Raw genomic sequence first — 21,870 nt, 5'->3', positions numbered from 1 at the left:
GTCAAGAAGATTTACATCTGCAGCTGTTTTGTAATTCAAATCGTGGCTGATTAACCACACCATCTCTTGGGTCCATGTAGTGCCACACTTGGGAAAACTTAGTATCCACACATCGTCCTCGTATACAGTAAGATTATGAATACGCTCTGCCAATGTTGCATATTGGGACGTGAGAACGCAATGCGTCGGCTTACGTGGCTTTTCGCCTGCCGGAAGATAGCTGCTATCAGTAAGATGCAACTCGGTGGTGCTCCCGTGTAAGGGCGCCTTGACCGCTCTGGCTATCTCGGAATTTAAAGGTTTGTTAGTAAACATTCTGCTGATTATGTTTCGCTGCCAGACGATAGTTTGTTTAACGGAAATAACTGCACTTTCTGTGTTCACTTGCTGCAGAATAATACCGAGACAGACACAACACTATTTACTGCGCTACTTTACGAAGAGAAACGGCAGGACACTATAAGCTAGACGCTTGAAATAAGGTGTTTCTTTTCCAAATCCAAAGTGTGCTGACAAACACAAGCTTAAAGATAAAAAATCCGGGGTTATTTTGGCTGACCTTGAACTGCCAAAAAACCTGTTTAATAAGGCGTATTCTTGTAGTTGTGAATTCAGAAAGTGCTCCCAAATCGAAAGCTGATGCGTTAAAGATTTTATTTTTATTTACAAACTAACTGTATTCCAGCTCGGTTTTGTAGCTTATAATAGCATCAAATATTGATTAGTTTATTTAAAAAAAATATTTAAAAGTTTTGTACATTATTCTTTAATCTATTCGATAAATTTGAAATTTGAACCTTCTAAGTATTTTTGGGTGTATGCAGACAGTCTCTCGATATATTCGTTTGGAAGTTCCTGCCGATGGGATCCTATTTGTCCCTTTCTCATAAACCTGTTGAAAAAAATATTTGCAATCTGATTGTGATTGAATATCGGTGAGGTGCTTATCATTTATAGACTTACTGAAACTCATCTTCTACATTAGTTGCGGTTATAGATTTCATCATCGTCAAAAGGATAGAGTTGTTGGCTGACTCGTTATCTAAATGATAGTAGAAAATGCATTAGGTAAAAGAAAACATCATAAGAAGGATAATATTTGAATCATATCTTACTTTTCATAACGTCGAACGATAGATGTTCTTCTAGTCGTTTGAGTTGCTCTTTACTGTACGATTTGTCTAGAAATTTAGAAGCTCGTGCAAGCACTGCAGGCATATCCTGTTGTAAAGAGAACGTTTCATTCATTTAACGACGAAACATTCATTAGCCATAATGTAACTATTAAATCTATTACTATATACCCGTTTCATCTCCTCAAAATGTATGAAAAGGATGTTTTGTTCGTGTCTTATATTCCAAAAATCCAGTGTATGAGGTATTTGTGGTTGAAACATCACTAGATCTTCGAGAATTGCTTCAAGGAACGTTTCTTTGGTACCGGTATATCCATGAATGTGTCGATAGTGATGGTAGAAACTCGTTACCATGTCCTTTGGATTTCGTGCGCAATAAACGATCCGTGGTCGCACGGTCCAAAGTTGTGCCGGAAGTAGAGCCATCGGAAGATGTGTTTTAATGTGTCGCGGACGATGCATCTGCTCTACCTGCGTGATCGTGTCTTGCGAGATTTGTTGCACTAACGTAGAAAATCTTACAAAATGCGTTAGTTGATTTTTTGCTTTGGATGGGGAAAATATAGATGCTTACTCTAGAAAAATTGACCTGTAGATAAGGTTGATTTCAGACGCCTTCTGATAGTTCAGGTTATTGTCTAGTAACCACATCATCTCCTGGGTCCAGGTTGTGCCGCACTTCGGTGCCGTCACTATCCACAAGTCATCTTCATAAACAGTTAGATTGTGTATCCTTTCGGCTGAGGTTTTGTAATTTTCATTCAACACGCAGTATGCCACTGGCCTTTGGTTTTCTGCTGTACCTCTCGGAAGGCCTGACGAATCGCTCAAATGCACCTCGACCAACAAACCATTGGCTGGTACTTGCACGGCTTTTGCAAGCTCCGACGTGAGAGGTTTATAATTGAACATGTCCACCCTTGTAGAACTCTCGCAGAATACTAGCAAATCAATGTCATAGATTGTTAGAGTATGAATAACAAACATCGGTTTAGTCATCGAGTTAAACCCCTTATCATATAATAAACAGTTGATAAGATATGGCTAATAAAAAAATTGCACTCATGTAGAAAGTCTTTGCAGAATACGTAGGAAAACAATGTTCCCCATATTAGCCAGAAACAGAGATTTTATTGCTGTTAGGCTTATCACTATGCGGTAGATACATTGTAGAAATGGCATAATTTAAATTGGCTTCAAAAATGATCACTTCTCAGCGTGTGATATCTTCGTCTAATTCCTTCAATATTTGCAGTTCCATGTTGTATTAAAAATCTTATTGATTTTTTTTATTTTCTTTCCTACACACAGGTTAATTCGCGAGATCGTGAAATACAAAGACTCGGTACCCTTTTCGCTGGCGGTCGCCCGGCTGCAGCACTAGCTAAGGATTGCTGTTACCGTGGAGTCGATGTGCTTGGTCACGATGTAACAGCGCTACAGCAAGAGAAATTGGCGTTACAGCAGAAACTAACCGAAGCACAGGAAACCCATGAACGTACTGCCCAGCGGCTGAATCGGATTTCAGAGAAAAATCAGCAGCTCGAGAAAGAATTGCGGGAATTTGAAAATGTTGCGTTAAAAGTGGAGTCGGAGGCCAACCTTAACATTCTTGATCGTGATCGCAAGAACTCGGAGCTAAACATCAAATTGCAAGAATCGCTATTACGCGTACGAGAGCTAGAATCTCTTGTGGAGCTGTGCTCTGGAGCGGCTCCAGCACATCAAGTATCGGATAGTTCTTCATCTTCATTTGCTGGTCCATCGGACGTCACACTGCACAATGCACTCAGGCAAGCGACGGAAGAAAAGCGTCAGCTGTACAAGCAGCTGAACGAGTTAAAGGATCGTGAACAGACTATTTTGGCGGACTACGAAAAAGTAAAAACGAAGTACACAAAACTCAAGCAAAAATACTCCGTTCTAGACCAACAGAAACAGCAGCGATCGGCTAGTAACATCGAAAATAATGTGGAGTTGCAATCTCTGCAGTTTCGATGCAGCGATTTGGAGGAAAAATTGCGACAAGCGAAGGAAGAACGAGACAAATTTAGTTCAGAATCGGAACGGCAGCGTAGTAAGATAACGCATCTCAAACAAGAAACCATCGACAAGGATCATAAGCTTGCCGAGCTGAAGATTGAACTTCATGAGCAGCGCAAATCATATCGACCTCAAACAACTGCAAGTGTGGCAAAGGTGAAAACAGCTGATTCGATAGGTTCAGCGCAATCATCCCTCTCTGTCCAGGCAGCTATTCGGCGGATCGAGCGAGAACGTGATGCTGTCAAGTCCATGGCTCAACAGCTTGAACAGGAGAGGGATGCTTTGCGAGAAAAATTAAAGCTTTCTACAAGAAGCCAGCAAGACGAGCTTGCCAAGCACGAGAATCTCATTGTTGGGTACAGTGTGCAGGTAACAAAGCTGGAAGCGGAGAAACGAGAATTGCAGAGCAGTCAGGCTGCAGCACAAACGAGTGTAAAAATGCTAAAAGAAGAAAACCGAGAACTTCAGAGTCGAGTAAAAGAGTTAGAGGCGAACTACAGTAAGCTCAAGCTCACCCACTCAAAGTTAAAGTATGTCCAATATTAGGGCTCCCTATGTTGAACATTTTTATTTCAGTTTTTGTTTTATAACACGAATATATTTTACAGAATAATCCAAGAACAAACTGAACATACACTTGCGTTACATCAAAATCGTTTGCTGAGCACTGAAACGCAGCTCGGCACGGCGGAGAGTAAGCTTCATCAAGTGGACAACACCGTCGAAGATGCACATAAGCAAGTTTGCAATTTGAAGAGCGAGATCAATGTACTAAGAGCTTCGAACGCTGCCCTCGAACGGGAAAAAAATAATCTTTTGGTAAGCAAACGTAAAATGTTGGCTTCTGGATCGAATCACATTATATTGATCATATTTTATTTTGAATCAGATGAATTTGGACAAAAAAACAGAATTATTGTTCACGGCCGAGGGTGAGCTGACTTCGTTGAAGACAAAAAGGAACGAACTTCAACGTAACATTGATCAACTGCAGAGCAAACTCAAGTAAGTGATCGATAATTCATTGTTTGACTTAAATTAATTATGTTTTATTAGGACAGCTATATTTTTCTACACGCATTCTTACGTTCTATTCAGTCCATGTATAAACGATGAGTTTCATTTATTTTCATGCGTTATACTATCCATTTCACGCTGGATATCAAACTGGTTCTTTCTTGTAGGTTCTATTACAAATCGCTAGCCTCACGATCATAGCATATTAATTTTGTTTTGGTTTTTTTTTAATTATATGAACACTATAAATTGTGTTAACTAGTGTTATTTTTCAACTGGTGAAACTGTGATGTTGAAGTTGATTTTTTTTGTATGTCTAAAGCATATCAGAGATGCAGAAATATATGTTTATTTTTTTTGTAGAAAATGTGTGTAGTTTTACATTTTACATATTATAATTAAATTCACACACATAAATAGTAATCACTTGAAAATTGATGGATGAATACAAAATCCATAGGCTGTAATTTGTTTAGTTTGTTGTCCTATGGCACATGGTTTTGGACCAATTTCTACGGAAAAGTCGATTTGCCATGTTAAATAGCGTTTACGATGAGTTGTATGTGCATTCATTAGAAGCTATAAGACATAGAAATGTGCTTTTGTGAAATGAAATGATTTTGCGTATCTTTAAACGAGTGCGTTTTAGACTACTCATAAAAAGGCTGGTTTGGAAGCATTGCAAATAGCTTGTGCGTCAATGTCGAGGTGCAGTGCGTTGTTCGTGTTTTTGGTAACTGAATTGCAAAATGTGATCAGAAAGGCAGCTGAATTTGTTTCCATTCCGTCGGCTTTTCAGTATTCGTCCGGGTCGGATGTTCCAAAGCCAAGCAAGCTCATGAACCATCTGGCAGTATGTGGATGCATGAGGAGCAAAGAGCCGGGTGTGGAGAAAAGAAAAAATACACAGACAATGGTAATGAATATGATTGTTAGCATATGGTGATAAGCAGCAGTTACACAAAAGCGTATCCACAAGCGAGACATTTGGATAAGTACGAGGATCTGTTTGGCGCGGTGCTTAAGCAAGCAAGGGATCAGGGAATGAATGTGAAGTTTGGAAACTACTAGGACATACGACTAGGGATCAGGGAATGAATGTAAGGTCAGGAAGCTACTAGGACAAAGGGAGTGTTAGGTTACCAGGAGCTCGCGAATGTAAATGACGGCGGTAGTTCAAGTACCTGGCAATGCCGACACTAGGCGCCTGGCAGCCTACAACACCGTTCGCGAGCGGTTGTTCGTACGGCGTGTATCCCGGTCTGCAGACGCAGGACGCCGATCGTATGCGTGTGGGTATTTTCTTCGCTTCCAACCACTGCCCAGGGCCACATGGTCCACGTGTGTACAGTTTGTAGCACTGTCGGTTTACTTCCACCATCTCGGGTGTACTGTCACATGCGCTTTGGGGTATTTGGTCGCTTTCGTCCGTGCAGGACTGATCCAGGTTCGAGATCACACCTGAGCAACCGCACATTCCGTTGTACGAAATACCATCTAGCGAGGGTCGCGACGTGAAATCGAAGATGACCACTTGATGCAGACTGCATGGACCTTGCGAACCGATGCGGTAACAGGTTTTTTCCTGCGGAAAATACAGTCGACCTTTCTCGCATGGGTTGATGGTGCAGACGTTGGATTCGGTGACGAACGAACCGAACTCACACGGACCTTGGGTGTAGAGTTTGTAGCAGTAACCATCCTTCCATGGGACGTACCCATCCTTACAGCGGCATTCGGCTTTCATGCCACCTGACGTTGTCCCGCTTGATCCTTCTGATTGCCGTTTGCTATCCGCCACGATGAACGTGTGCCCGAAAGGACAGGGTCCAATTGTTCCTAGCTCGTAGCACTGGTTCGTTTCGTTGTGGTAGTGTGGCAGTCGCTCGTGGCAGGAGCATTTTCGCGAAGGTAGAAACAGCTCGCCAGTTCCGAGGCAGGGTCCTTTGGTGAAAAATTCGTGGCATGTTTCTGTGTCCTCGTAGAAGTAGTTGCTGAGGTCGCCTTCATTTTCGCACTGTTGATAGAGAAGTGAGGTGAGTTATCAGAAATGCAAGTGTTATTTTCTTCTATCGATTCACGTACCTTACAACGGGCAATTCCGTTGTTGTCCAAGCTGATAAGCTTCCCTTTAGGACAGGGTCCTTTAGCGTGAATTTGATAACATTTGTTATCCTGTGGCCAGTAGATCATACCGTTATCGCAAATCTCCGTCGACTTACAAACGCCCCAGCGTTGTTTTGGTCTGTAAGAGTGATTAATGTTCTTGTGTTACTTAATTCTGGTACGATAAAGTAATACATCACTAGGGCTCCCACCGGCTCCCTGCGAATTGATGATCTATTTTCTTACATGGCACTTCTTCCTGCGGAATCCGCGATCGGTGCAAAGTACTGACCGAACTCACACGGGCCACGCTCGAAGAGCTTGTGGCATTTTTTGGTCAGCGGCGATTGAGCCGTTCCCGGCGGACAGCGACATTCGGCCGTCGAGCCCAGTCCCGTAGAACCAGCTCCGACCGGGCTCAGCTCCATCGTATCGGGGCAAGGGAAGCCTAGTTGGAATATCTTAAAGCATCGCTTTAGTGGCGGCCAGTAGAGAAGTTGCCAGCCGCCCGGTTGGCTAGCACAGGGGTTTTTGTTCGGATCGCTCCATGGTGGTGGAACGATGGCCGCCAGTGTTGTCACTTGGAGGTTGTAGAATGTCAGCAGAATACACATCCATATGGATGCATGCCTCATCACAATGCTGAGGTGTTGATAATGAGTGGTAGAAAAGAAAAAGAGAATAAGTATTAACCATTTGATATTACTAAGGGTGTTATGGATTGCATCATTCTGTATTGAGTTATATTAGTATTCCATTGACTGAGAAGTGAGGATTTTGAGTTACATTAGTATTTCATTGACTGAGTAGTGAGGATTTCTTATTTATTGGTGTTGCGATAGGGTTGGTGGATGGCGAAGGGATTAGATTTACAAATGATGCTTCTATGAGTCAGTCTCCATAAGTATTTTTCCTTCTCCATGCAACCGATGAAACATATGTGTCCCATCTAGCAAAATGGCGTTTATTGCAACATCGACAAGAGGATATGTTAATATCTATCAGCCGGTAGCGCCAAAGGATGGTTGTTATTCGCAGAATTGATAAGATGCCCACCATGCTTGACAGCCATTTTCGGCATCATCTTGGGAAAATCCACATTCATTGGGACTAATATCGACGGCCCCGCGGTTGGGAGAATGAATAAATTTCCATTAATTGGCGATGGCATAAAGCAGTCATCTTGACGCTCTGGTATCTTTTAGCAGGAGTTAATTGGTGTTGACCTCCCATGCTAGCGCAGATACACACGTAGCAGGCGGCTCTTAAGCGGTGCCTGCAAAACAAACATCTGTTGATCCGATTTTGGGGAAAAAGCGACCAGTTATATACCAGTTTAGGCCGGTCCTCGACCGTCCCGCGCTCCGGGCACGATTATTTGCCAACGAAAGTGAACGTGGCAGGCGGTTGCGTGTTTCGATAATATAAGCCTCGTGCCATTTCGCACGACGGGGTTGGCCTACATTTTTTCCCCCAATTCGCTAGGTTTCCCGGTCGTTCCAGATGCACTGGAAAATGAATAATCGCTCGCGAAAGCTGCGTAATCTCGTGGGACGGCAGTTTACGGTCGGTGGGTTAACCCGTTCGTTGCCATTTTGTCGCTGCTCCGCATCTGCTCCACATATTATGCAACTGGAGTTTGATGTAGCGCAGATTGACAGAGCAGCTTCCCGCAGTCTCTATGCGTGTCATTGGGTTCCTCGGTTGTAGGGATGAAAGTGGAAACACTCGGTCGTTCACGTCGCGGATGTTTATTACCGGTAGTAAAGTGACTTTCTCAAGGCCACAGGTTCGGAAGACATTAAACAGTTTGCTACGCGTCCGGTTGTTCAGGTTTTTGGTCGATTGACTATCAGTTTAGAGTGCCATCATATATGAATAATGATTTTGTTTTATTTTTAACTGACATTCAACGCGTGCTCTAATGACTCTACCGCAAGGCCGGAACCTGAGACCAGATTTCACGGTTACTTCAATAATCAATGTTTTTTTTGTGAGCAAATGTTGAATGAGCTTGATGAGAGTAATGAACGAGATGTTTGTCCAAAAATATACTTTAATTTCTATAAAATCTGTATTTTTTAAGACGGGAATCATAATTTGTTATTTATCATTTATTTAGGGACGGCCAAGTAGTATTTAGGGAATCGTAATTTGTGGATTTTGAACAGACTAGCTTTTTCAAAAGAGCTTGGCTAAACAAAATCGTAAAACTTTACATTTTGATGAGATATTTTCGACATAACACAAAGGCTTTTTGTTTATTAGGCGAATTAAAATTGTCAGCTCCAAAGTTGTATCAGCTACAAATTGGTACGTTTGAATTGTGCTACTCCATCGTCTAATTATAGTGTTGTCAAAGGTATTGCAGTCGACAAAAAAATAATTCAACATTATGTTGACGACGATGGTTAGGCTCGGTTTGGTTCAGCAACGGTCTGTTACCACCTAATAGCGCTAGGAATTCAAGCCTGCTGATTATTATAGCGACACAAAACGATGATGTAAAACGAATTGCCTGTCTTCGAGACACATATATCGCGTAAGGTAACTACCGTGAAAAGGTGTTTAACCTTGCTTCTCGCGGTTTTAGTGAGACTTTTTTAGGAGTCCTAAACAAAGGTGTTGTTGGTTATATTTTACAATTGATTCCACGCCTCTCGCGACTGATGGGCGTGTCAGTTTTGACTTTCCCCGCGAAAGGGCAAGTTGTTGATCTTTTCATAGTTTCGCATGAATTAAGCATCATTGAAAATCGAGATCTCCTCCTTGATTCTCCAGAGTCGAACACGCATAACGGAAGTTGCAATTAGTTAAACTTTTGCCTGCAAAAGGTTGTACGATTCGAAATCCGTCAAATTGATGACAGCAAAGTCTGGCGAAGGTGTGTTTTTCTTGTACAATGACTATCATCTCGGCCTTTCGAAGCCGTGCGGTTTGCTGGATAGCTCGGTAATAGTTTGGTTTGTATTTGGGGTATTGCATAACTCTCATGGCAAGAGAAAAGGTAAGATACACTATCGACCGGCTAGGGCAGGCAGATCAGTCCTTCGTTGTTGGAAGTTACCATGTTCGAGTACCTATCCCGAGGCTCAAGAGGCTTCATCTAACAAGGAGGAGCTAACTCCTTTATGCTCATTTTATAGCTCTACGAAGGCGCTGGCGGGCTTTTCTTTTTTGTGAGTTTTTCTTTTCAACCCATGTTGTCGAAGCCGACACGAATAATCGTCGAACATGTCTGATCGGTCGTATGAAGTAACAGCCCGCGGTTTGAGGCCTGGCGTTTAAAGACCACCAGTGACGGCGTGCTGCTCTTCAACAGCGATGCAGTCCCATACGAGGTATGGTCCCATGCCCGACGGCTCGATTTCCATGTGACGACGAGCAACCGACATCGCGTTTGCTTGGGGAGGTGACCTACAAATCTTGGCACCAATTGTCGACACGGTAAAGCCGAGGTGATAAAGATTGCGCAACCTACGGCGGTTGGTGTTATTAGGTTCGAAATTATGGCCATCATCAGAGCCGATCGTAAAATTGGCTTGTGGTGATAGAAATATGCACTGCTATGGTCGAGAGCTGCATGAGTGTTGCATGCTGGCTGGATTGGGTGCTTTCTCGCGAAGACAAAATTTAGCGTTTGAACGATGTTGCTAGTACGAAGAGACACATAGTTTTGTGTTTTCTTTCGTGTCCATTCAGGGAGCCATTGACCAGAGGGTATCCCGTACGTTAGCTTAATTCCGCGGCAGGAATACAATAGGGTCATTTCGCATATTAAGTAGAGTATGTACATCTGCGTGTTGCGAGCCGTCCAAACAGTGACATTAAAAAATAGCAACACGGGAGAAAAAGAATTCTACAAGTCGGGAAATAATTTTGAACAGACAGAAAAGTGACGAGACCTGTAACGTTCCCACGTCATGACCTCGATTCCACGGGCGTTTCAGCATCTGGTTGCAATGATGGCAATTATGCAGTTGTTCAGGGTACTGATCATCTCTGATTGATTGGTTGCTTGGGGCAACAGCAGTTAAATCCATCGTACCGCAAACGCACCTACCGAATGGCCTTGATGAAACGGGGTTATTGATGTTACTTGTGCTGTTTTTCTCTCACATTTTCTCTAGTATCTTCCATTGGCATGGCAAAGTGAAAGGAAAAGTTTTTTTTCCTGCTATTTGTTCGTTGCATAGCTCTTAGTTTTTTTTTAACAATTAGAAAAGGTTATGCAAATCGGGTGATTCTATCATTACGATTTGCAGCATCCGTTGAAAGACAATCGCTGCCGAGTTATTTCACGATCGTGTCACAATTCAAATACTACTCATTAATGAATGAATCGTGAGAAACTAGAGCTAGAGCTAGGGTAAACTATTCCATCCATTTTGGAGTTTAATAAAGATTTAATATATTTATCAGGCATTTCTTATTTTGATTGTTACATAAGCAGATACATAGCTGTTGGATTGCATTGGAATATTATGGCACGGGTTACGAAAAATAATAAACCGCATCAAACGCATGTTCCGGCGTTCGGAAAGGGTGCTAATATCTTGCCTCGCGGTCACCATTAAAACGATTATCAGAACCGCAAATTATTCACGGTAAGGTGGACATCATCGTGGCGAGGAATACAAAACGGTATGTCTACAGCGTCGTACCCGAGCAACACGAGAGCTGATGCTTTATATTGGATCTTGTGGTCAGCCGATGGTTATTGCTGGCTTGGTTGGACGCATAATTGATGTACCAGGTTTGGTTTTAACTTATACTCAGACAATTCGTTCGATTGTTGAACTTTCTCCTCGTTCGACGAATTGTCCGGAAAAAAAGTATGTTCAAAATCATTACAGAATTAGCTTTTCTATTTTACCGCTTATACGTAAGATCCAGCAGTCTTTGATTCGCATCTTAGGTGTGTGTTTCAGGATATGGATGTTTTCTCTCTAATTTCCTCCTTAAGATTGAATCACTTAGGCATAAACACGTTGCTTAGGAGTGACTGGAACGAAGATCTAGCACGTGCGCTAGTTGTGTTTGTTTGATTCACACTCCGTGGCGAATGTCTGATTTGTAACAAGATGAGGTAATTGCTGCGGTGCTGAAAATGAAAAGCACTTTTCCTTTTGCACGAACTGGCTCGTCAATCGTTTGGGGCAAAGGAGTGGGTCGTCGATGCCGTCTGGTATGGTGCAGTGTCTACTAGAGACAATGGATGGCAATGGGCATGTCACGCGAGTGAGTGATGGGAAGTCGTTCGTTCATCCGTTTGTCGTGTTTTTGCGATCCGTTTCGTTTTGCAATACGCGCCCCTATCTGAAGCGAGGCGTGCATGCGGGATAGGAAGTGCCGGAGAGAAAATGAGCTGTTGCGAAGGCTGCACTGTCCATGACTGTAAACGTCTATCCGCCGGAAGAAACCATTCTTTAGACACTGCTGCGGTTGTGTTTCGTTAGCCGAGAGGAAGTCAGATGATTCATTTGGCTCATGTTCTTCCTTTTATTTTAATATGTCGTTTCTTCTAGCGTTGTATGTGCTTTGGCATTTACCGCTTGTTTTTGTTTCTCACTGATCGACCAACTGGAGGTCAATTTGAGCAGTGGTACAATACCTGGCATGCCCGAGGGTTTGTCGGTTGAGCAAAACGGAACGGAAACAGTGGGAAAAATACAGTTGTGGTATATTTGATTTCCTGTTTATTACGGCGATACGGCTAAATGATTATTTAATCTCTGGTTTTTTCCTCGAGTCTTTGATGGTTTATGCCGGGTATTCAATGATAATCCATTCGGGTTAGCCCTACTTCTTTTGCACACCTACATCACTTGCTTACCTAGTTTCCTTCTCCATGGCTCATAAAAGCAAAACAGGTATCGTTAGGTGTGCATTTATACAGAAACTGCAATAGAACTGTATTCCAGCTGGGCTAGTATCGCTCGTAGGGAGTGTGTAAGTCATATTGATCTTTTTGCGGTTTTTATTTAAAACGGTATCGCCATTGGAGGTGGAATGGATTATTGAATTGAATGTTGGACGTAGCAACGTAGGATAGTAAAATAATGCAAATATTTACAGGAACCTACGCAACGGGTAGCGGTAACATAATGAAAGTTAATTTTTTAGTTACACGTTGATATTTATTGAAGTAGGTGTCAACAATTTACTTCCCACTTAGGTTAAAGAAAAACATTTCTGCATGGGACCGGTAACGACAAATAGGCCGGGTGCAAGAAAGCTTCGATCGTATGCATTGCCCGTTCCAATGTCGTTAAATGGCAGCTTTTCCTGTGACTATAAGAAAAGCCCCTGAGAGTGCGACTGGCGTGAAACTCGTTTCGTTCCGTTTCAGTTGCATATTCCAATCGGCCCAGCACACATATTGTGGGTTTTTGCAATTACGTAACCGCAAACACGGGAGAGAAAAGTAGTGAATCTGGCACTGGCCAAGAGGTTAAAAAGAGATGACGAAGAGAGCATGTCAAACAGAGGGCGGAAGAGAAACGCTACAGACAGCATTGCGCGATAAAAGCAAATCGAACATGTGCACGCTTTGATCGCTGGCTGTATTGATTGAAAAGAAACAAAAAATAACAAAAGACTTCAATGCCTGTGTTGACCGATTCTTCAAGCGACGAACCCGAATGCTAAAAGTTTTCGGCCGGCCTAAAATCAGTGTATACGCTGGAAATGCGGTTCTTGTTTGGGTTCTTGCTTTTGGTGGTGGCACTATTTCAGTGTTGAAGAAAGTGCAACAATTGAATGGTGACCTCGATAAGAAACAATTTATGGCGCGCCAATGGAAACTGGGTGTCTATCGGACATTCGTTTTTGACGAGCTACATTGATATTTGGTTCCCGTTGTGAGGTAGTTTGACCGTCGTAAACTACTAAACACTAAGCAACAAATGCTTAATTATGAAATTTTTGACATTCTAATTCTACACATTCTAATTCAGAGGTAGACATTCTAATTCTACAACACTTGCTTGGCTATGTTATAGCTGTCTTTTTTTCTAGTTGCACGAACGCGCTTTCCAAATACTTTTCCAGAAATGCTGAGATGCTTCTAAAATCCGTTGCAACGGTACTCTTCAACGTTTTGTCGATCGCATTTCGGTGTATCTTATGCCGATGTTCCTTTGCTCTCTGTTGTTGATACCGTGTGGTAGCTGTGAAAAACGAAATCTATTGGTGGCTGGCAGCTTAGGTGGACCAGGAAGAAGTGCGGGAAAGGGCAAATAATGTAACCGAAAACCGGTTCCCGTCGAAAACGAATCCATGCCGCGATCTTGGACCGTAGAGAGGAAAATGATGCTGGTGGGATGATTGAAGCAAGACTATTTCTTATGCACATAGAAGAAAAGAAGTCTGGGATGTTATTTTTGCGGCGACATTTGGGAAGTTTCATCTGAGATGATTTTTGCTGAACCCCCTTTCGCTCTACAAAATAGATGGTACATTGCTGGATTCGTGCGACGGTGAAATGCCGCCATTACTCTCACTCTCGCGTGTGCATATTCCGGTTGTGGATCATTCGCCATTTGTTTCGTTTGCACCATCTCGTTACCCCATTTGGAGGTGGTTTGCTCTTTCCGTTCGGTTCCTTTTTGCTGCCGCGTTGCATAAATACGAATCCGATGATGCCGGCGGTTGCATCTCGGTCGTGGAAGTGCCGTGTTGGCCATGTGGAGCTCTTGGATCCATCTAAACCGGCGTTGGAGGATATTATGAAGTCTAGGCTTTGCCGGCATATAAACGGAATGGGGACCAATGGAAATGAGTGAGTGAATCTGAGTGGGTAACCAAACGATCGCTTGGTTCCGTCGCACCATCATCATGCCTTTTTCCGAAATTGATTTTTGGCTTCAACACAATTTGTGTTGTTGTCGAGGCGCGCGTTGCGTGCAATTATTATGAAATCATACATGAATATGATGCAAAATATGTGCTAAGAAAAAATGTTGTTCAAACATATAGCAGGTATAGTTCCAACACGGATAGTTGTTTTCAACATTATACTGTCAGCCAGCTGACTTAAATCGAATCCAATTGTACGAATGTCTTTCTTCGTTATCGGTCATTTCTATTGGCTTGAGAAATATTTTTATTGGTAGACCATAAACTATTTCGAGTGCTTGTTGCGCTATGTACCTCGACCGATACGCGTGCAACTAAAGTAAAAGATAGCGTGATGCAATGCAGCAGAGAAAGGATGAACACGATAGCTCCCTGGAAAATGTCACTAATTAGCTTTGAACGTGATCACGGCAACACTGCAGACATTGTTCGGGCGTTGAACGTTGCCTTTTATTCAATGACCTTATGAATGACAATGGCAATGATTTTTTTAAATCTCATATCTCTCGCTTAAGACTCAACATGAACCAGGTCAAACCTTTTAAGATATGTTTACTATCTTGAGGATAATTTTACTATACTCAAGATTGTGATATAAGTGATGTATGAAAAGAAAGGTATAAATTTGTCTCCTCAAATACACAAACATTACCGGCATCTGGTTGTTTGTTTTTTAGATGTGAAGTTCGTTTGTGACAATGCGCTGTCACGGTCTAGTGCGTGATTTGAACAAGGGCATGTTTTTACGCAACACCTTTTCGCTGTGTGGGTGGTTTACCACGGTCAAGTTTCGTCTGCGCTTCCTTGCAGTTGTCGATCACGGTCGAAATTTAAATTACGACCCGCATCGACATCATGTATGAAGGTTGAGTTTGTTTGCTCTGTTTGGTAGATATGCTGAATTTTGATAAAATCAGACTAATAGAGGCTCTAATAGTGTTTGAAGGTTACGTGCATATATTTTCATGAGCAAATATGATAGTAAGTTTATCTTGGTAGGTCAAAAATGTTTCTTGTTGTATGAATATGAAGTAAGTGGAAAAAAATTGATACACATTATGCAATTTTACCGCGGGGCTCGCATTTGTGTCGTTGAATATGCGATTCCACTATTGTACCGTATCTCGAGAGCGATGTCTCCGTAATTACTGGCAATGACGGGACAAGCTCATCGACAAAGGAAATGAACCGATTGAAGGTTGCTTGTGGAACGATGCATTTTGCAAATGTTGTAAAGAAAATTTATAAAATTATTACTATATATCATACGTCAAAGCAATATAAATAATGCAGTTGGCTATGTATGCCGTGGCTGGCATTGTAAGAAATGCGCCTGCATTCGGCACGTTTTTTGATGCGTTAACTCTGGTACGAAATGAAAACGAGATGAAACTAAACGTAGCATTAGCGAAAACATCGAGGTTTAACGAAACAAAAATTTCATTCGTTTTGCATCGTACCATTGCAATTCGTGGACCGTAATGAACTGGCACTTAGAGTCGGCCTTGCCCGTGTTAAACTGCACCAGATGCAATTTTGTTTCGTTCGTTTGTTTGTTTGTTTGCTGCAATCTCATTAGCAGGCGATAGTTTGCTAAGCATTTGCAACGCATTCGCATGTTCGACATAGCCGAACATGGCAGTCATAGACTTTCCCATTCGAACGGCACGTCATTGAGACGGTATTAATGGGGGTTACAACCTAGAGGTTTCAAATATTTTTCATCTTCTACTTAACCACTAGATGAAATTGAATTTGCAATGAAAACAAAAAAAATCACATGATGTACATACCGAAAGAGCGTTGAGCGGTAGCATCTTAAACGATGGTACAAACTTCATGAAGACCAGGGAGAGATGCGGCGTGAAAACGACGGCCTTGCAAAATGCAGCGTAACTGTTGCAAGCATACGGTTTCGTTCAATGAGAAAGAAACCTCATACCGTTTTTGTGCAATTCATGCAGAACGTACGGCGAAGCGGACTAATCGCTGCCGGCACGAAACCAGGCCGATACAGATGAAAGTAATTATGTTGAGATTTGTTGCATGCTTGCAGCACTTTCGGTTGGAAGGCTCGATATTTCATGTAGGTTTCGATTTGGAAAGCGAAGTGAGCCGCCTTTTGTTTTCATCGCCAATAAGCGATGCGCATTGCAGGCGAAGTAATTGTAATGAGAGCAATTTTAAACCTCACAAAAGAAGGTCGAGTGCCATTTTTCTAGCGAAGAAACAATTTATAGAAATGCCTCGTTTTTCTTTCGTTGAAATGGCAAATGGTTTGTCACTCTTCTTCGTACGGGAGGCATGGACCTACCAGCGTAGGTTCTAGCTGAGCTGTCCAGGGGGAAGAAAGCACAAATAAATGCACTAGCATGGTGAGGTGTTAATTAATGCTAATCAATTCCATCTGGGTTCGATGCCGGCCGGCTCCCTGCCAGCGTGTAGAATATTCTCCACCTTTGGATGGGAACGATTTACCATGACAACTTGCCAAGATACAAATGGAGCCGATTGTGGGGTCGTTATTCTTACAACGATGTCAACGGTATTTACCATGAGGTAGGTGTCTAGCGTACGGCATAAAGGAAACAAAACATGGAGTTTATTTACCGCATCCGCGGCAAAGCGATTGTTTGATGTGATCCCCAGGTTCTGTGAACCGTCACACGTTAGACTGTTTGTGGTTCATTTCCGAAGGAGTTTTAGAAAACCCGTTGGATTTGAACGGGTCAGTCAACAGTGCGGTAACGATACGCTTCGTTTGAAGCTTAGCTGTTGAATGAATTGTTCTACGGTGTATGGCCAACATGAGAACGAAGAAAGAATGGCAGTGTGAAACGAATGACTTGAGCAGGTGATCAAGCGACGAACCTCCTCAATACGCTCTTGCAAAGAGTGATAACTTGAGGACAATAGCGCATAGGGGGAATGGGAAAAGAAACTTAACAAAAACTTACGTATTTATTATAACACATTAAACATGTAAAACAAGCCTGCCGACTCCACCGTGCTGCGTATTTGGTGTTATTGTTTCGTTGTCCAATCAACTGGAAATTCGTGATTGGTTCAAAATTCAAATACTGAAGTCTGTGTTATATTATTTGACATCCACGTTCGCTCGATTCTCCTTCAACTATCTTTGCAATGCCTGCTTGCAGAACAAGACGGAACATTGAATGATCACACGATCATGAATCTTCCGTGAGACGTTTGCTACTTGTGTTGAATCTTGTCACTTGGTTCACTTTATCGTTCTGTTTCGTACAAGTTTGCGCACCAGGCGTACACACGATCACTTTTTCAATTTTGTTTGCTAAAGGTATTGCACCGTTTGACGGGTGAGAAGTTGAATGGAACGGAATCTTATTCACCGTACGTGTGGGACCTTAAACAGCAAGGCTCGATCCACAGGTAGTCGATCGATTCATACACAAACTATAGACAAACACACACACACACACACACTTGCGCGCCTACAAACACCTTTTTTTCGAAGGTCTTCCGTGCATTTACATGCAGAAGGTGATCGACAGACAGTGGTACGCTGATTCCTTGGATGGTCGAGAAGGAATCGTCACCACTACGATGACGAAGGCTCACCTACCGATCGCCAGTAGGTGTTGAAAACCTGTTTAAGGATAACCTCATGATCTTGTACGATCGCCTAGGCAGGGTTTTCTTCGCTTTTCACAACGCTCTTTGGGGATGAATCCTTTGTATTTGAATGCACCTACGATACTGCTGGACACTTTGATCACATTTGGGTAAAACTCAAACGGTGGCTTGAGTATGGGCTACATCAACAAAAATAAATCTTTTACTTTGAAGACACCATGGAACGCACGATCGTAACGGTTGCAAGCCGGATTGAGACTGAGTTCGCGGCCAGCGTTGCAAACGACTGTCGCCGTCATCGGCGCTGTATACGTCATTGTCGGTAGCTCTCAACGTTACCCCAGCTTCGCGAGCCGCTTATTGTGAAAGACGGTACGAAAAGGAACGGCCGATGAGTGGGAAAAAAGATTGGTATCTGTTGAACCATCCGCCCGAGCGAGAGGCGCAGAGTGATGGAAAAGGAATGTGCTCGTTCGGAATTGCGGCGCGAGGTGAGCAAGAGCAAGGCTGTTGGAAAGAAGCCGTTTTCATTGAGATTGAAATTGATGAGAAATTCTCGGTGCAAAGAAGGCTAAAGCCCAGACTGCTGTCTGCAAGACTGACAGACAGACAAAAAAACGGACAAACTTAAGCTCTCTGGGCAAGGATTGAACATGAAAAATATCCCCAAAGGAGTAACAGACACGATCGAGAGTAAAAGCACTGTGGATCATCGTGCGCGAGGAATTGCGTTCTGTGACTGAGGAAAATGCGTTTCGTTGATGCAATGATTCAAATAATTCCTAGTGTGATCATGAGAAACTCGGTGTACGACTTAAAAAGAAGTATTGAATTGTAATACTATATGACCATATTTTCCAATATTGGACTGTGACGTGGAGAGCTTTTCAAAAGTAGAGGTTCCGCGGGAAATTTCCCAAGGCGTTTAACCAAAGATAGCGGTCATAGGGAAACGTTTAGAAAAGCCATTAAACGTTTCGAAAGCTATCTCTTCCTTCCTTTTATTGTACATTTGATTTTAGCAGTTTATGTAATCGGATTTAGGCATGATTGGAAGTAGAGAAGAACGTTCGACATGGGATAATCCAGTGTTACATCCGATGTGGAAACTTTGGGTTATCGACAGCAGCGGATGTAATTTGATTTCCTTTTTGTGAGTTAGTCTTTGATATGTTTTAGGATTTCTAGATATGTAATTTCCGATGAGTATAATTAAAAAAATACTTTAATCATCGTTAGGTAATGTTTATCTCATTTCAATTTGCATGAAATGCAACCTTCTCCGGTTTAGAAAGTCTACCTTTTCAAAAAATTAGATCCTTAGTGTTTTAACACGTTATGTTTTAAAATAGTTTTTGTGATTTAAGCAGTTTAATCTTCGATTGGATTTGTTTTAAAGCAACGAAATTATATCGTTTTTAACATATGTTGTATGTTTGTACTTTTCGCAGCAATATTAGCTCAGACAACATCCACAAAGAAAGCACGTTGAGAAACGTTTCCACCGAAACCGACACGCTTAAAAAGCAGATGGCAGCACTGAAGCGCAGAAACGACAACGCATCGACGGAGAATGGGTTCGTATCTTTGCTTTCGCTAACGTCTGTACTGCTGGAAATTCGAAATGAGGAAAATCTTCATAAGCTGCATGCTAAAGGCGATATCATAATCAAATAATGCTCAAATCAATTTAATTTTATCTAATTTTGCTTGCCAAAAGGCGCCACCAACAAGCCACCGTCTCTAGTACAACATTCGTACGATTATTTGTCGGCTTACTGTGATGGGATTGTGGAAAGCAACTTTTTTTTACTCAATCCTTTCTTAAAACTATTGTGTTGCACAATGAAAATTGTACCGCATTCGTTGCTAACTCCGTTTTCTCTCTCGCATTTGATTCCATATTCTACTGGTGTGGGGTGCCTTTGCCAAATCAGACGTCTGTCGAACGAGTTAACTGACGCCTTAGCCGAGCTAACGCTAACGAAGCGGCATCTGAAGGATTCTCAGCAGGAGGTAGAACGGATGAAAACGCAATTACGTGAATACGTTCAGGAAATGCAACGCGCCGAAGAATTGCTGTTTGCGAAGGTAATTAAATTCTGTTTTTCATGAGCGAAAGAAAATTGCACGTAAGACTTTTACTGGCCTTGAGCTTGTCTCTAGAAGAACAAAAAAACTCAAGGAGTTTTAAAATAAAAACTTGGGAAACTCTTTTCTAGTTAGGCTATTAATGGCTGTTGCAGTGAAACTAATAGCCAATATAAAAATTGTTACTTTTTAATACGGTTTTATACAGTAAAATGATACTGAGGTTTTAAAGTGGTAACTAATTTTTCTCATCCTCATAACCACCAGGAACGTGAAAGAGAAGAGATGCTGGAGCGATATAAATCTCTGTCTGAGGGTGTTAACGTGCTGGAGACAAGCAATCAAACCCTCGAAGCGGAAACCAGTGAGGCAAGGTGAGTGATACGAATATAATTTGTTATTTTATTGGTTTGAAAAAAAAAGTACTCTAGTGTTAACACTACTACTACATTTTTATGATAATATTCGATGAAGTACAAATAGTTTAGAATATATTTTCGTTAGAGTATACTCTGTTATTTGTTTGGTACATATATTACTACAATATTATAACTTTTATTGATTTTTGTGAATATATCATGAGAAGGATCTGGTTAATAAATAACTTTTATTCAAGTAATAAAATACTAACAATGGCAACATGATAAGAATGACGATGATAATAAAGTAATATCGGAAAGAAAACAATGTGTTGAATTAACTTTCATCCTTTGTTAAATTGGCTGTTTTGTTTTTTTGTTGAATGCTGCATTGTTTCCTCCGTTGGAATGATCGGGCCCAACGACGGGATGGACTTGTTTGTGTGGTGTTGGTTGTCGTAGGTATCGTGGTAGCATGTATCGAAGATAAATAGAATTTTGGCGTAGCCTTGGATTAGCTAGCAGGTCGGAATCGGTGTAGATTGGTGTGGTTTGTAGATTTGTTAAGATGTCATTACGCTGTTTTCCATTGACCATCATCGTATAACCTGTTTTACGTTTTTATACCTTTAAAAGGAAATTGTTGCAAGAAGCAGAGGATCGCATTACGACAATGGAGGTGCTGGTAAACGAACGTGAGCAAAACATTCGGGAGTGTGAGCGTCAGATAAGCGAGCTTTCAGCCAACCTGGCCGGTGCCCAATCGGAGCTGGATTCGTTACGGGAGGAAAATCGTGCACTTGCGTTGGATTTAGAAGCTACCAAGGAATTATGCAATAAGCTGGACCTGCAGAAGGACAAATTAAATGCTGAGCTGCATGAGCATTCGAGTATCCGCGAACAGCTCGCACGAGAAAAGGACACGCTTCAAAAGGAGCTAACTCTCGCTCGCACAGGTGATCGTGCTGCCGTCGGTGGCCTGCAGGAACTGCTCACTGCCAGTCGGGCGGAAGTTGAGCAGCAGCGCATAGCGATGGTACAGCATCAGCAGGAGACAGATAAGCTGCGTACAGATATGGACTCGCTAAGGAGGCGTTTAGCGGATGAGCAGGAGACTGCACGACGTAGTAATGCGTTGGCCAGCGAGTACAGCGTGCAGCTGCAGGAGTTAAGACGACGCATTACGGATGAACGGTTCGCTCAAATTCAGTCCCGCGACGCCGGTGAGTCGACCGAGCGTGACGATGATGATGTCTACGATGACGACGATGGCAACAGGTATTCAACGATGTAGTGATCTCACATAGGGTAGTTTGTAAGGATAAGCTTTTACATTCCGTTTTACATGTACGAACTTTCGAATGCGTGCGTACCGAAAGAATTAGAAAGTATTTAGAAGCGGCTAATAAAGTAAGAGAATCGTTTTCGAAGGAGCGGCTTGTTAATTTCGAACAAAAGGTTAGAAAAACACGTGCTGAAAAAACGGAAACTTCTATCAAACCACAAAAGCAGCGTCACGGACGCCGTAACAAAGGCACACAAAAGTCCGGTAATGTTGTAGCATTTTATTGACTTTTATTGTTATTCTCTGTTTTGAGTGTTGTTTTTCAAAAGACCATGATACTCATGCAAAAACCCCC

The 21,870-nt window shown here is 42.2% G+C and overlaps 3 protein-coding genes across 3 annotated transcripts in view; 1 reads left to right on the top strand and 2 right to left on the bottom strand.

Moving 5' to 3' along the window:
* Positions 1-21,556, top strand: part of LOC128720623 (centrosomal protein of 135 kDa) — a 30,470-nt gene extending 8,914 nt beyond the window's left edge. The window contains exons 4-10 of the mRNA XM_053814302.1: positions 2,448-3,712; positions 3,791-4,001; positions 4,072-4,187; positions 19,232-19,357; positions 19,718-19,871; positions 20,139-20,245; positions 20,867-21,556. Coding sequence (XP_053670277.1) covers positions 2,448-3,712; positions 3,791-4,001; positions 4,072-4,187; positions 19,232-19,357; positions 19,718-19,871; positions 20,139-20,245; positions 20,867-21,524 — 2,637 coding nt within the window. The 3' untranslated portion in view covers positions 21,525-21,556. The remainder of the gene's footprint in view (positions 1-2,447; positions 3,713-3,790; positions 4,002-4,071; positions 4,188-19,231; positions 19,358-19,717; positions 19,872-20,138; positions 20,246-20,866) is intronic.
* Positions 742-2,048, bottom strand: LOC128720625 (luciferin sulfotransferase-like). Its single transcript, XM_053814304.1, has 5 exons — positions 1,711-2,048; positions 1,305-1,653; positions 1,116-1,221; positions 964-1,042; positions 742-892 (listed from the first exon to the last, which is right to left on the bottom strand). Exons 1-5 carry the CDS (start codon positions 2,046-2,048, stop codon positions 772-774), a joined length of 993 nt encoding a protein of 330 aa, XP_053670279.1. The 3' UTR covers positions 742-771.
* Positions 4,995-6,940, bottom strand: LOC128720624 (uncharacterized). Its single transcript, XM_053814303.1, has 4 exons — positions 6,552-6,940; positions 6,285-6,444; positions 5,384-6,216; positions 4,995-5,046 (listed from the first exon to the last, which is right to left on the bottom strand). The coding sequence occupies exons 1-4, from the start codon at positions 6,938-6,940 to the stop codon at positions 4,995-4,997; spliced, it is 1,434 nt and encodes a 477-aa protein (XP_053670278.1).
* Positions 21,557-21,870: the final 314 nt, after the last annotated feature.

This window comes from Anopheles nili, chromosome 2, assembly GCF_943737925.1.
Source record: "Anopheles nili chromosome 2, idAnoNiliSN_F5_01, whole genome shotgun sequence".
Classification (NCBI taxonomy): Eukaryota; Metazoa; Arthropoda; class Insecta; order Diptera; family Culicidae; genus Anopheles; species Anopheles nili.
This window is presented reverse-complemented; position numbering and strand designations above follow the sequence as displayed.

Coding starts and splice junctions, on each gene's coding strand:
- LOC128720624 (XM_053814303.1), bottom strand. CDS start 6,940: ATGAGGCATGCATCCATATGGATGTGTATTCTGCTGACATTCTACAAC. Junction 6,217..6,284: donor ACGGAATTGCCCGTTGTAAG/GTACGTGAATCG, acceptor CTCTATCAACAG/TGCGAAAATGAAGGCGACCT. Junction 5,047..5,383: donor CCTAGTGTCGGCATTGCCAG/GTACTTGAACTA, acceptor ACATACTGCCAG/ATGGTTCATGAGCTTGCTTG.
- LOC128720625 (XM_053814304.1), bottom strand. CDS start 2,048: ATGTTCAATTATAAACCTCTCACGTCGGAGCTTGCAAAAGCCGTGCAA. Junction 1,222..1,304: donor ATTTTGAGGAGATGAAACGG/GTATATAGTAAT, acceptor TCTTTACAACAG/GATATGCCTGCAGTGCTTGC. Junction 1,043..1,115: donor ATCGTTCGACGTTATGAAAA/GTAAGATATGAT, acceptor ACTATCATTTAG/ATAACGAGTCAGCCAACAAC.